Raw genomic sequence first — 14746 nt, forward strand, 5'->3', positions numbered from 1 at the left:
CACACGTGGCGATACACAGATTAATATAAATGGGTTAATTTAAATGTAAGAGCTAGCCAGTAGTAATTCTAAACCATTGGCCAGACAATTTATTGAATATTGCATTTTTATTTTAAAGAGCTATTATTAGGTTTTAATCCATATTAGTGTATAGGATGCCACCGTTGCTGTTGTAAAGCCATTAAACACCCAGTGGGAAAATTCTGTCATTGAACTGGAGAGTCAAGGGACTCAGTATCATAAGAGAAAATGACAGTGTCCCCGTCCACTGTTTAAAGTCTATTTAAAGGCCTTCTAGCAAATGTAACAGGGAGTCTACCTGGTCACTATCTTATTTTTTTTAAACAATTTGAAAAAGTGTCTGGTATATAGCCACATCTTGGTCAAGTGTGTTTGCCGAACTGTGAACTTTGCAAATATGTCTGAAGTTACAAATTACACGTGAGGACCTGTGCCATGAACATGTGAGACAAAGGACCTGTGGGTGTCGCCTGGTTCTTTAAAAGACACTTATTTGCAGTATCATGAAGAGTAGGTCAGGTGGTAAATTCCAGAACAAATTTATGTTGTGCTTTAGAACGTGGATCAAATGGAATTTACCGGTCAATTGTTGATACAAAAGGAGTCATTTTAAGTATGTGACATTAGTTACAGAAGAGGAGATAGATACTTTAGGAAGTTCTATGAGAAGACCTACTAGACTAGGACTCACAGATATTCATCTGAAGGAAGTAATTAGGAACTAAATCTCCTTGACAAATTATACATCTCTGAAAATTATTATTTTTTGTGCTTCACTGAGTTTCTCTGGGTGATATAATACTCACTGAACTGATACAAAGACTATATCAGTTGGAGTTTAACCAGGAAGTATAATACTGTGAGTTATATAGGAAGTAAAGATCTCCCTGTCTCTGTCTGTGTGTCTGTGTGTGTGTGTGTGTGTGTGTTTAATTAACAATACCTTATACAATAATGGCAAAGTGGAAAATACATGTTCAGAGTGGGGTACTCCAGGTCAGAGGAACAGTCTTAACTGAGGCTTATAAGCTAGACTCCTGAAGAATGTTTGGGATATGCCAGTAGAGTGTATGGTCCAGAAACAATTAATGGTAGAGAAGAAAAACATCATGGAAGATGTGATGAAAACTGGAACCCACGGGGACAACGTGGCATGTCGTCATTGCTTTGGTACCCATATTGCAACATTCTGTAAAAGGACTCGAGATGCATGTGTGCAAAGCTCAGAATTCAGAGAAGCTGAGGCAGAGATCAGCAAAGGCTGTAGAAGCCTACAGTTGTTGCTTCCCAAACTGGTCCTCAAGAACAAACACAACCTGCCTGGAGCTCTAAAAACACCTTCTTAGTGCAAGCTGTGGCTATGTTTCTGATCTGTAAATCCCAAGGAACTGTCCCATGGTGAGCTCTAATCCAGAGTCATTCACAGAAGTGTAGGTCTACTTTACTGAATCCAGACAGTACAAAAAAGCTGCAAGGACAGACTACACAAGCTATGGATGAGACCTTTGATATTATACAACTTGAAAATGGAGGACCCATCCACTGTCCTATATCTAGGGGCAGGCCTAGAAATTCAATGGCATATGTCTCCTTCTGGGTAATATCAAAGAGGAAAATTTGGTATTTCGAGTCAAGTTATATCGTTAATTAATTTTCTGGTACTACAAAAAGGCCACTCAATTGCTGGGCTTTTGTTTTCATAAACACGGCATGGTATGTGGGCTATGCCCTGTGAATTGAAGGCAATTCGATAATAGGTGAATGAATGGTTTCTCAAGAACCATCATTTTGTGAAATTATCCAATGGCTTTAAGAAAAAAATAAATGGTACCATTCTGAGCTGTCAAAGGTTCTCTTAGAAGTCATCCAGGGTTAGAAAGAAATGTGCAAGACTTTCCTCCTCCATGCGAGACAGATTCCCAGTCTCTCGGCCATGTAACAATTAAACGTCTTGTGTCTGTCTTCTCCCACAAAGGTGGTTTCTATCAGTGTGACCCGTTCAATCTGAGCTTCTCGACAGGTGTAAAGTACCAAAGAGCTGTAAAAGCAAGACTCAAAAAGGGTACCAGGATTAGTCGGGAAGATGTCAAGTCTGTCATTACATGTTTCCATGTCTTTGCTTATGGATTTGCGGTGAGTGTCTGGCTGGAGTACCTCTTCTCTGCTCCCTGTACATCTGCTGGGTGGCCCAAACGCCTGGAGCTGAAATCATGGAAAGGCCACCCCCTTCCAGCTGGAGCTGTTGCCAAAATAGCTGCATGTGGGTTCTCCACATGTTCTTGCTACTTGTACAAGTTATGAAGTTTGTATATAGGAAGTGTCCTCTCAAGAGTACTAGACGAGATCTGCATTCTCTTACTCATAAGCCACTTAACATCAATCCTTCATGGCCACAGGCCTCCCAGACTTAAGAAATGGGAGTTTAGATCCCACCCCTCAGCAAGAGGAGTACCATCATCTTTATTGTACTATAAAGAGAACCATGGGATGAGGAAGTATCAAAACTTGAAGCACTTTAAAAATAGACTTTTCAAGTGGAGCTTTATGCAATAGTGCCCTAGAAAATACATGTGCACAAGGGAATACAAATATGCAATCAGTATATAATGAATGAAGGCAACGCTTGGCTTCAATTTGCTGGCAGACTGCTTTTCACAGTGCTAGGCCTGTAAGTCAGGACAGTTAACTAGAGAATCCAACTATTTTAAAATTAAAATTTTCAAACTTCAGCATCCATTTTTTTCCCTGGGGAAAATTAACTGGGCTGTTGAATTCTGGGCCCATATCATTTCCATGGTCATCAAGCCTACTATCTAGAAGTAGATTATGATCCCTTGCAATATTTAGATAATCTTCATCTGAACTTGGTGGTATTTGAAGTTGGTAGCAGAAAATAGCATTGCTACTAAAAGAGCTCCCACCATGAGAATACACACACTCATTCACACTCATTTGCACACACACATAAGAGACATAATGATTAAAAAATTATGCAATTTGTTGTTCTTAAGTATAAATGTGAGAGGACACAAAATTGTTTAACTCAATCACCTTAAGTTTTTAGTAAATCAAAATTTCTTGGTTTTGACTTCTGGTCACAGCTAGATGATTTAGAAGCATAAAGGAAAAATAATCAACACTCAGAGGTACACAAGAATAATTATGGGCTCTGGAAGCTCCAAGTGCTTCTGCAGAGCTAGAAAACTGAGTCTGGCTCAGGGAACACAAGATAATCTTATCAACTTTAGTCTTTAATTGTGAAGTTTTCCAAACATGGAAAAAAATAGAGAAAATAGTTTATTCATATACTTCCTCCCACAGTTAATGGCTGCTAGCTATGTGTCATGTTGTCTCAAATCTCTTTACTTTCTAATAACTAACGTGTTAATGACTCAAATCCCCTCCCTTTGCAGAAATCACAGCCATCTTTAAACCATATGTTAGAAGACATGACAGAAAAACACAATGCACTAAGAACTGAGGTGTTCTCAACAGCAGCAGCATTTCACAGGTTGGGCAGACTGCCTGCACTGTGGACCACCATTCAGAGAGCATAAGGAGGCTTTTGTAGGGTAGACATGGATGCAGGGAAAAATGATGTTTGCTCCATAGTGGAGCTGCTGCCTTATCAAATTGTTGCACTGAAGAACTGAGCTAGGTGACAGGTGGCAGATTATGATTAGTTGAGTTCAAGTTTCTTTTTTTCTGTGCGTCTTTGGGTTGCTCATAAGAGAACACAGGACCACTTAGCCCAATGTCCTTGCCCTTCATTATTTTACTGTTACTCTTAGATGGATCCCTACATTGTTGTAACTTTATGTTTTTTAAAATGATGTAGAAAAGGTTTTATACAAACTGCCCTTTGACGACACATTTTTGTCATTCAACATGGTTTTTGGCTTTGCCACTGGATGTAAACATTTCATAAGGAGTATGTGCATGAACAGACTTAAATGCTGGCTTTTATCTAAAATTATAGTTCACCTGGAAAATGATTTGATAGGGAGCCTGTACTTTTGGTGTATATAGGCAGTATTAATGATATAGAAGTAGGACTGGACATCCTACTCAAAAGTGAAAATAGGAAAAAAGAAATCTACCCATTTGAACCCTGTCTTACTATTTTTAAGGCCAGGTTCCTTTGTTTGTTTTGTACAGGAATCAATGAGGCAATCAGAAGGTAGCTCGTTCTTTATGGAATGGAATTCCAGTGACTGGCCAGGAGGTGGTCCAGCCTTGTTGAGGCAGAGACTCATGAAAAGATTAGGGAGTGATGCCTCTGGACTCGCTCATGTCACATGATTTCACAGCTCCATGTGACCCCCTGCTATCTCTCACACCAGAACATCTTTGTTGCTGAATGAAAACTCTCATCAGAGTGGCAGGATCTGCATCCCACATGGTGGAAGAGTGGAAGGGTTAGGTGGGTGACATCCATTTAGGTTCTTTCTTGTCCTGCTTCATGCCCATCCCACATCTACCCCCCACTTCCACAAGAAATGCTTTGATGTCTTATTCAGTTGTCCATTGTGCTTTGACAGACTGTTTCTAAACTTTATTTCTCATTGTTGAAGAAAGGAAATGAAGAAGTATCCATGTTCCCGACACAAAATTGAGTTCCCAGTTAATATGAGACACGGGTGAGCTACTGTAGAAGGAGCAGAAGGTTGTGTTCCTGCCACCTGGCTCCCAGCCGCCTGGCTAGCTTATGCCCTGAAATAACAACCCACAGATTGTATTCTTTTAAACACTGCCTGGCTCATTAGTTTCAGTCTCTTATTGGCTAATTCTCACATCTTACTTTAACCCATATTTAGTAATCTGTGTAGCACCATGAGGTGGTGGCTTACCGGGAAAGATCTTCACCTGTATCTGTCTCAGAGAGGAGAGGCATGGCAACTGCCTCACTGCCCTTCTTCCCAGCATTCTGTTCTGTCTACTCCACCCACCTATGTTCTGACCTATCAGGCCAAGCAGTTTCTTTATTAATTAACCAATGAAAGCAACACATAGAAAGAAGACCCACCTACATCAAGCTACTGTGTGTAGTCTATTTCTTCTTTCTCATTGACACATTATTCTTGAATATTTCAAGCCCATCTATGCTGACACTCTCTCAAACTAGAAAACACAGGAGATGATGCACACATTTTTCTTCTGAGGCGACTGTTACCTAACAATATCCACCAAATTAAGTGTTCACAGACCCTGTGTTACTATTGACTAGCATTTAATTTCTGCAGCCATTTTGAATATGTTTGGCTAGAAGCAAGTGACTTCATGTAAATTAAACTCATGGAAACTTTTTAGGCCACATTCAAAGATAACGGGTTTGAGGACTGTATTTGTCTAACAAGATCAGTAAAAAGAGTACTTGGTTTACTGGTATGCTTCATTGACACTCATCAGTCTGCCTCTCCCGTGGCTGTTTTAGAGACCATAAGGTCCAGGTACCCCTGTCAGAATCTCAGCATTAGTTAGAGCTTGCTGCAACGTGGTTTACCGTCATTTGTTATTTCTTCTTTATGTAGCAGCTCTCCCCTGAAAGCACCCTTGACTTCTTTATAAACAGAGCATGCATACTCAAGTGAATGCTCACACATAACTCAAGTGTCCACACACACATACACACTTACATATCATCTGATACAGTTCATACTCCACCATGAAATATCTGTACTAAGCTTTCATAATAATCTTTATCTATTCTTGTTGGGTCCAATGGGGTCATGCATAGATGGGGGACAGACCACCAAAGTCTATTAAACTAGAAGGAAAATTTATTTCAGGAAAAAAATTAAAAATTAAAAAAAAATCTCCATGGTGCACATAAAACTTATCAGCTAGCTGAGACCACAGCCAGAGATGGACTTGTAAGGTTGTGGCAGATTACAGTTTCTGAACTACCCCCTTTTATAACAAGAAACATCAAGTTTTAGGCAATAACAAAGGAAATTTGATAATTTTGAGGTAAAACTCAGATACAAATTGTCCTTCTTTGCAATTCTCATTAACAGAGGTTTTTTTTTTAATTAAACTAGTGTTTGTATTTAGTTTATTGTTTCTCTCCAGCACTTTCTGATGGTGTCCACCAAAGCTCTGCACTCCCCTGATATAGCCGGTTTCATGTACGAGAAGGGTATGGGAAAATGCACAACCAAAAAGTCAGGTATATCCCATCATTTAAAAGTTAACTCAGTTCACATCAATTGCTGGTCAGGAGTGGCTGGGGGGAGGCAGGTTATCTAAAATATCTGAAAGCTGAACCTCAGTTTGCAGAGAGCCGCTTCAGCCTTACAGACAGAGCTATGGGTTGTAAAGCAAAGTAACCCACTGTGAACAGTTAGTCGGTAAGCTGCCAAGAAAGCTGCTGACAGCCTGCTCTCATTCTCCTCGACTTACAACTTTGTGTTTCTTTATTTCTGTATTTTTATTCTTGGACTCTTCAGTTCTAACACTGTGCTTTGAGTAAACACCTGCCGTATTTCCTTCGACTTCAAGAGTTTATTGTTTGCCTCCAGGTGGACCGAATCATCTTCTGTGTCTTCCTAGAAGTTGACTTCAAGATCTACAAGAAGAAAATGAGCGAGTTCTTCCCTGTTGGTGAGTAAAGCCATGTGTTCCTTTGGGATCAAGGGTGGAAGCTGCTGAGCTCCCTTGGCCTGTTGTTTCATTTGCTCTCCCCAAAGCTATTCTGACTGTAATGTCTGTATTTATGGTTAGCCCAGAAGCATATGGCACAGTTTCCAAGAGCTACAAGAGGTGAGCATGCCCTAAACTTACCCCACCCCATGAGGTCATTGCATTGTGTGAGGCAAGTCATCATATGTCTTGACTCAGTTTCTCACATCAACTGAGGGTTGGACCAAATGATCCCTAAAGGGCAATCCTCCAAGCCCATATTGCACAATCCAGTTCTCCCTCACCTTGCAAGACTTTTCCAGACTGCATGCAGACAGCAACCATGTTAAGCTCCTTTGTTGAAAAATTGTAGGAAGCCCATTAGTATTTGTAGTCAGAATTCAGACTTTCTTGTATTTCCTCCTCATTTTACCCAATTTTTCTCTTTGAACTGCAGTGACTGTATGGTCCTTTCTAAGCCAGTCTGAGAATGGCTGTCACTCACCTTACTTCACACTTCTTTTCAGAATGTAGACGAGGCCTAGGGGTTACTAAAGAACCTTGAGTAATGGATTTCAGACTGAATGTACCATTAGTTGGGCTGGGGTAATTTGAATATTTTCCTGTCCTCCCTCTCACAGCCTGTTAAGGCTGAGGCTTGTTTAATGCCTTGTTACTTTTATGGTCATGGGGCCCAGAGTCCTTTCCTTAGCCATGCTAAACATTGCTTGTAGGAAATTTCAAGCTTCTGTGGGCATTCATAGTAAACATTTGGAAGCTGGCTTTCCCCACCCCACTCCCTTTCATTTCTTTTTTGGTTTCTAGATCCATTACAAGTGGTTTTTCATGCAATGAGTAGTAAATCTGGTTGGTAGGAAGGAACTAATAAAGGGTGTTGTGTATACTCCTCTCAAGCAATCTTCCACAGCCAAGTGAGAAAGAGCAGGCTACACCCACAGGTCCAAGAGGACTTGGGTTAGCTGGGTCAAGCAGTGGTTAAAATAAAGTAAAAAGATAGTGTCAACTCTCTGCTGATGCTCTATGTGGATGGACCAAGTTCTTTAGTTTTTTCCCTAATCTTATAACAAATCTGCTTTAAAAAAACAACTAAGGCCTAGAAAGAATTTTCTTTGCTGAAGGAAATATAATGTAAATTCCTCAGACTCCCCTGTGATAGAAGCTTGTTGTGGCACTGATATCCCCCCCTTTTCTTCTCCCTTCTCCCTCCTTTCTTTATATGTTTCGGTATCTCGATACTTTATAGTGTTAGGCACTAATTGCTATTTAATAAGCGTTTGCTGAGTTGAGATCAGTTTAATAAATGCTTCTCTCTGTAGCCTGGTAGTTTCCTTTCTGTTTCAATCTTCTCTTTCTGTGGGTTCTCCAAATTTCCTCTAGAACCAGGATGAGCTCATTGGTGCTTGTGTTTCTGATTATTTTTAAAAGGAACTGTCCATTGGGAGAAATTGTAACTTTTATGGTCTGTGTAATATAAATTTTCTCATGCCTGGTCAATATCAGTTTATGAGCTTTTTAGACTCTTCAAGATGTTTAGAAATACTGATATCATACTCATTTTCATGTCTTATCAGCCCGAAGATATTTACAAAAATATACGGCACAGATATCCCACTGCAAACTTTAAAAAGTAAGACAGCCTAATGTTTTGGGGTCTAAAGTTTCTTTGTAACTATGCAAATAAACTATCGTTTGAAACATTGCTGCTTTAGATGAATCTAAAAACTCATCTCAGTGCTTGCACAAGTAAAATAATAACAAAATCATTCTCAGTTTCACATAAATGTTTCAAAGCACACTATGTTTATGAAATTATTCCCCCAAATAATTATAATAGTAAATACAATTCAAGCTAAATGTCAAAATCTCCAACAATGCTAGCATATTTATAAATATTGAGGTATCAGAAATTTGTAAATCCTGTTCGAAATGTGAAATTAAGGCTATGTCTAATAGAATGTGTGACTACTAATAGAAATGGTATATATTATCAGTCTTTAATCTGAATTTATGCTTAATTCATAACCATATCATCTTTGATTCAAAAATAACTTTTTCTGACTTGGCATATATAAAATAGATATATCTATTTCCCCAGATTTTCTCTAAATGGGGGTTTAGTTTTCCCAATACAAAGATAGTTAAAATAGTTCACAAAAGTCATTTTTCTTATGTGTAAACATGCTTCTTTGTTTGGGGATACTTTGAGCTCAAGTTTATAAAGTCCACAACCAGAAATCTGAGACCAAAGGCAGCAGCATCTGTGCAAGTAAAAGTGGAAAAGAACGCACTGCAGACAAGCTGTAGTCAAAGCCTCTGTTGTCCAGAAACTTAGGTCCCAAGCACTACTGTCAGCTTTTCTGCATTCCAGTTAAATTACAAAACAAAAATTGGCAAAGAAAGATGGATTTGTTCATAGATGCACCGATATGGCCTGGGGTGGGAGTAAAAAAGTGCAATTTTCCTTCTCTTTGTGCCTGGGGCTGTCTGACACTTACGGAAAGCCATGACACAGAGGCTGAAACTGTGGCCGTTTAACTGTGAAGCAGGCTATTCAGTCCTTCTCTGTGGGAAGGGGTCTGGGGTACCAGGTTACCTCTGTTCCCTCTATTCTATGCTAAAGAAAATGGGGTCGTAAATGTCCCTTACTTTTGTAAGAAAATTAATCAGAACAGAACAAGAATTCTGTGGGATGTGAGACTCCCCACTGCTCTGGACCTGCCAGAGTTCTTTGTCCCTCGGTCCATTCCTTGAATCCATAGTGGGCATCCTTTGTATTTTTTCTTTGGATGTCAACTTTGAGTTCCAACTCCTGTACGTCTGTTTAGCATACTCATTTTGAATGAATGAATAAATAAATAAATAAAATAAAACAATCTGATAGCCAATGGGAGAGGAGTCAAGTGTCTTTTCTTAGACCTGTGGGTCATGACCCCTTTGGGGCTGAACTCCCCTTTTATAGGGGTTGCGTATCAGATATTGACATTATGATTCATAACAGTAGTAAAATCACAGATATGAAGTAGGGATGAGATAATTTTATGGTTGGGGGTTACACAACATAAAGAACTATATTAAATATTAAAGGGTCACAGCATTAGGAAAGTTGAGAACCATTGCCTTAGACTATCTTCTCCCCAGTCAAGATCTGGCCTTTAGCATAGGATCAAAGTTATGCTATTTGCTGTAGGAATAACTTAGAGACTTGTTTGTTTTGTCTTGTTTTCAAACTGACACCATAGCTTTTTTTTATGTTTTTTTTATTTATTCTTCTCTCATAAAATACATTCTGACCACAGCCTCCTCTCTTCCCCCACCATCTTCTCTCTCCCCCACACCTACTACTCCTCCATTTCCCTTCAAAAAAGTTCAGGCCTTTCAGGGTTATCAATCAAACATGGCTTAACAAGATGCAATAAGACTAGGCACAAATCCTCATGTTAAGGCTGGACAAGATAACACAGTAGGAGGATAAAGGTCCCAAGAGCAGGCAAAGGAGTCAGAGACACCACCGTTCCCATGAATAGGATTTACACACGCACATACACACCTGAGCACAGAGGTCAGAGAACACCTTGTAGGAGTAAGTTGTCTCTTTCTACCATGAGGGTTTAAGCAGGAATTGAACGCAGGTTTTCAGACTTGGCAGCAAATACCTTTACCCATTGAGCAATCTCACCTTCCCAGTTTGTGTCTTGAGGGGCTCCCTAAGCCAAAATAATGTGTGTGTGTGTGTGTGTGTGTGTGTGTGTGTGTGTGTTTGTAAGCATGCGTGTGCTCATGTGTGTGTGCATGCATGTGTGTGTGTGCGTGCACACTGTGAGATACAGCAAGGAACTAAAACCAAAACATAAGAGACCACAGGAATGACTTAGGCTCAGGTCCAGAGGGGATGTGGGTGCAGTGAAACCTACATGGGCAGCAGGGAACTCAGGGAGCATATGTGTGGTGTCTTAGTTGAAGTTACTACTGTTGTGATGAAACACCATGACCAAAAGCAGCCTGGAGAGTAAAGGGCTTATTTGACTTACATATCCTGAATCATTGTCCACTAAGGGATGCTAAGGCAAGAACTCAGACTGAGCAGAAACCTGGAGGCAAGAGCTGAAGCCTACCGTGGAGGGGTGTTGCTCACTGGCTTGCTCATCATGGCTTGCTCAGCCTGCTTCCTTATAGAACCCAGTACCACCAGCCAAGGAGTAGCCTCACCCATGATGGTCTGGGTCTCTCCCATTGATCACTAATTAAGAAAATACCCGTCAGGCTTGTTTGCTTACATAGTGTCCTTCTGAAGGCATTTTCTCAATAAAGGTCCCTTCTCTCAGATAACTGTAACAGGTCAAATTGACATAAAACTTGCCAGCACATATGGGTTGGAGAAGAAGAAAGATTGTAGGACTAGACCTTCCTTGGAGTACCTTAGGTTTTCTCAAAGAATTAGTGGGTTAGCTCGTTTGAAGAAAACATTCATGAAGGGGAAAGCTATTTATGAGACTTGGGTGTGGTTTGAAAAGAACCTGCAGCTGTGTGATGTGTTTGGTTTGGGGACAGTGGACAAAGAACAATGAGGCAAATAGAAAACACCCACATTGAGAGTATGTGTTTCAAGGAAGCCAAAGGTGATAGGATACAATGGGGTTTCAGACAGCTCATGGCAGGCCTGAAAATGGATGGCAAATGGGTCATTGTATGTTATTATCTGACACTCTACTCCTTAGTTATAGGAAATGAGCCATATTTGAATAAACTATGGCAAGCGATATATTTCAAACTGAGCCCAGCATCTGTCATTGCCCAAGTAGCAATGGGATAGTCTTCTCTACATCATCATTTCAGAAGTTAGTGGTCTCTTTGCAGGATGTGTTCAGAGCACCAAGTAAACCCCACCCTTAAACTGTTTGTTGCCCATAATTTCTCAAAGTCACCATGCTTCTCTTTCTTCCAATACACACTAATGCACTCATGGAAAAATTCCCAATGAGTCAAACTGGTGCTTCATTAGAGACATCAAAGTGTACTTCTGTCTAGATCATTCAGACAGCAGAGCAGGTAAGAAACAATGGAGAAATGAGAGACTGTACAGAGCAACAAAGGAGGTGATAGAAATCACCACTGTTGGTTCCTGTAGGGCTGCAGAAAGGAGCTATCATAGAGGGGATAATTTAACCAACCAGATGTATTTTACCATATTTCTGGAGTCTGGGAGTTGGCAGAGGTGGCATGTTCTGGGACCTCTCTCTTGACCATGTTCTTGGTCCTATACCCCTGTGTTCATTTGGCCTCCCCTCTGAGTAGCTTGTCATCTATCTTTCTCCTTGTATAAAAACACTGGTCACATTAAAGATTCCACTCTAATGATATCACTTCTCTTAATTACACTTTTAAAACCTTATATCTCAAAACAAACTAAACTTTGAAAGTACCTCACTCAGAGGTCCAGGATGTGAGGAACACAATCAGGTATTAGAGGAGATATACCATGACTGGATTATCAGAAAAATGCAAAGAAATAGCAAAGGAGAGAACTCAGGAAAGATTTCCCTAACAATTTTACTTCTTGCTGTGGGGTGAAGCACATTTGACTTTTTCCTTCCAGATGTATTATTTGGAAGCAGAATATGGCAGCTTTATGGAATTATCACACACTTTGGTTACAAATAATTTATAGTTGCAGTGCACTGTTATGTGGCCTAAGGCAAATAATCTTTCTGTGATTCTGCCGAGAATCTCTTTGTTCTTTATATAAAAGGTTCATATTTTACAGGGTGTAGAATTTATCGTATATACTTTCCATTGACTAGAAGATGAAAGGAGAGTTTCTGGTGGGGAGATGGAAGTCAAGTTTTGCAAAACATTGTCTTACAAGAGAACTTCAGGATTCTGATTTTTCTCATATAACAATACATCATTGAAATTTTTCTAACTTGGTTTAAAAATCCTGTTGTTTGGAGTCTGACCTCCACACACACACACACACACACACACACACACACACACCTATAAATTGTGGAAAGTCTACATTTGTCAACTGCAGAGATTCCCAGCCATTGGAAGACTGTTATATGAAAGCATCTGGAGATATTTTTGTTTTTCATGAATGTGGGAGAAGAAAGCCTATTGTTACCCAGTGGGTAGAGGCCACAGATAATCTTAAACCTAGAGTCCTTGGCAGCTCCATGGAACAGCACGCAGAGGCTTAGCAGCTCTGCCTGTGGTAATTACCCTTCTTGTCATTCAGGGAACTGGATGGCTTTACCTTTGTATTGATTTTATTTCAGGGTGTCCTGCCTGTTGAGGTCCTACTCTGACTCCTCTGTATGACTGGATTGAATTCTTACATATATCATGTCACACAGTGCTAAAACTTTGAAGATGCAAGGATGTTAGGCACACTTGGAACATAGTAGTAGCAGGGCATCAAGAGTCATCCCTGCATGTTCATAGTAGTCAGGAATTTATAGCAAACATGTATGAGTACTGAGTTTATTGTAGCAAAGTGCATGAAGAATGTAGCTCTTGTGGGGGTCATTGAGAGTGAACTGGAACAGAGAAGAAAAGTCCAGTGTTGTATAAACAACAGAGAGGGAAAGAGGTCTTGGGATTGGAGGAATGGTGAAGCCAAGCAGAATGCTTGTTTCCAATTTGTGGATCTCTGAAGGATATGTTCTCCCTCTTCAAAATAAGCAATTAGGACTAGATATCCTGGAGTTAAGAAAAGACATAGTAGATTATGTGTAGACTGTCTTCATCTATCATGGTTCAACTCAAGATATTTATGAAGGAAATAAAGCTAAACATTTAATAGAAACGAACTTCATAATTTTAATTCCAATGCTATCCATTTCTTATCAGATGGCAGAACCATGGCACAGCCTCAGGAGCTGATAACCTCCACCTAGCTGAGGGGACATGACTGTCATTCCATAGTGAACTATGTGGCCAAACTAGAATGTCTAGTAGACTAGTTTTGTTAAATGCACTTTAACTAGAAATTCTTTCAGTTTGTAATGAGGTTATCAGAACGTAACCCATCCTAAATAGAGAAACGCCCACATAGAAAAGGAATTAAGCTGGATGTGAGAGTACAACCCTATAATCCCAGATGAGGTAGAAGCATCATGAGACTTCGGCAAGCCTGGACTACGTAAGACCCACTCTTAACAATAACAGTAAAAGGTTTAACTCTGTTCATGACTTGAAATATGACCTTCCAAAACTAGTCCAATGTCATGGGGACACCATCTGTCTTCATAGCAATAACAACACATAGAGGCTATACAATGTGAGGCCAGGGGCCAAAGTCACCTGAGTAGGTGAGTCTCATCTCCAGCCTTCTCCTGTGCAACGCTTCCTCATAGCAATCCTGAAGCTGCTTGTCTGCTCCCAAATTGATGTTGCATCTTTTTGTGGTAAAGTTAATGTTCCAAGAAGAGTGGCATCTGTCCAGTCATGCTGGGTCTTCATTTGTTCTCCTCCTTTTTGATCCATTTTCCAAGAACAGCAATGAACCACAGTTGCCATGAACCACAGTTGCCACGAACCAGTAAGGTTTTCTTTCCCTTGATTTGCCAAACCAGTGTCTGGAGATAGAGATTTGAAAACAGTGTTGATGACAGAGTGGCAAGATTCAGAGAAAGATAAGCAGACTGGTGAACATAATGTCCAGTGGATATCAAAAGCATCTGCGGCATAAGGAAAAGAGCTGTCGGACTTGTCACTGCAAGAATTAGCTTCAGTGCTGGTACAACCTCAGAGCCACTGCTTCCTGTATGTGCCTTGATTTTTATGGTTTTCAGATTGCCAGAAGCAAGCACAAATAAGGTCAAGGCCAATAGAAGGGAAGCAATGTTACTTGGATAGGTATCTCGGCTGAGCATCACAAAATTTACAATGTATCTATTTATATATTTGTTTGCATTCTGATTCTTGATAAGAATTCAAAATATATTGTTTAGCTTTTGTGATCAGTGTTATAAGAAAATAAAAGTTCTTCATATAAAAATCACATATATTTTTACTAAAAAAGCACACAAGCAAACAGAAGAAAACATCCACTATTTCCTAACCTACAATCCAGACATCAATC

The 14746-nt window shown here is 40.0% G+C and overlaps 1 protein-coding gene across 6 annotated transcripts in view; it reads left to right on the top strand.

Moving 5' to 3' along the window:
• Positions 1 to 14746, top strand: part of Macrod2 (mono-ADP ribosylhydrolase 2) — a 1861794-nt gene that overhangs the window by 1667783 nt on the left and 179265 nt on the right. For all 6 annotated transcript variants that reach the window (XM_075962323.1, XM_075962324.1, XM_075962327.1 and 3 more), the window contains exon 9: positions 6543 to 6624. In XM_075962323.1, coding sequence (XP_075818438.1) covers positions 6543 to 6624 — 82 coding nt within the window. The remainder of the gene's footprint in view (positions 1 to 6542; positions 6625 to 14746) is intronic.

This window comes from Microtus pennsylvanicus, chromosome 2, assembly GCF_037038515.1.
Source record: "Microtus pennsylvanicus isolate mMicPen1 chromosome 2, mMicPen1.hap1, whole genome shotgun sequence".
Taxonomy (NCBI): Eukaryota; Metazoa; Chordata; class Mammalia; order Rodentia; family Cricetidae; genus Microtus; species Microtus pennsylvanicus.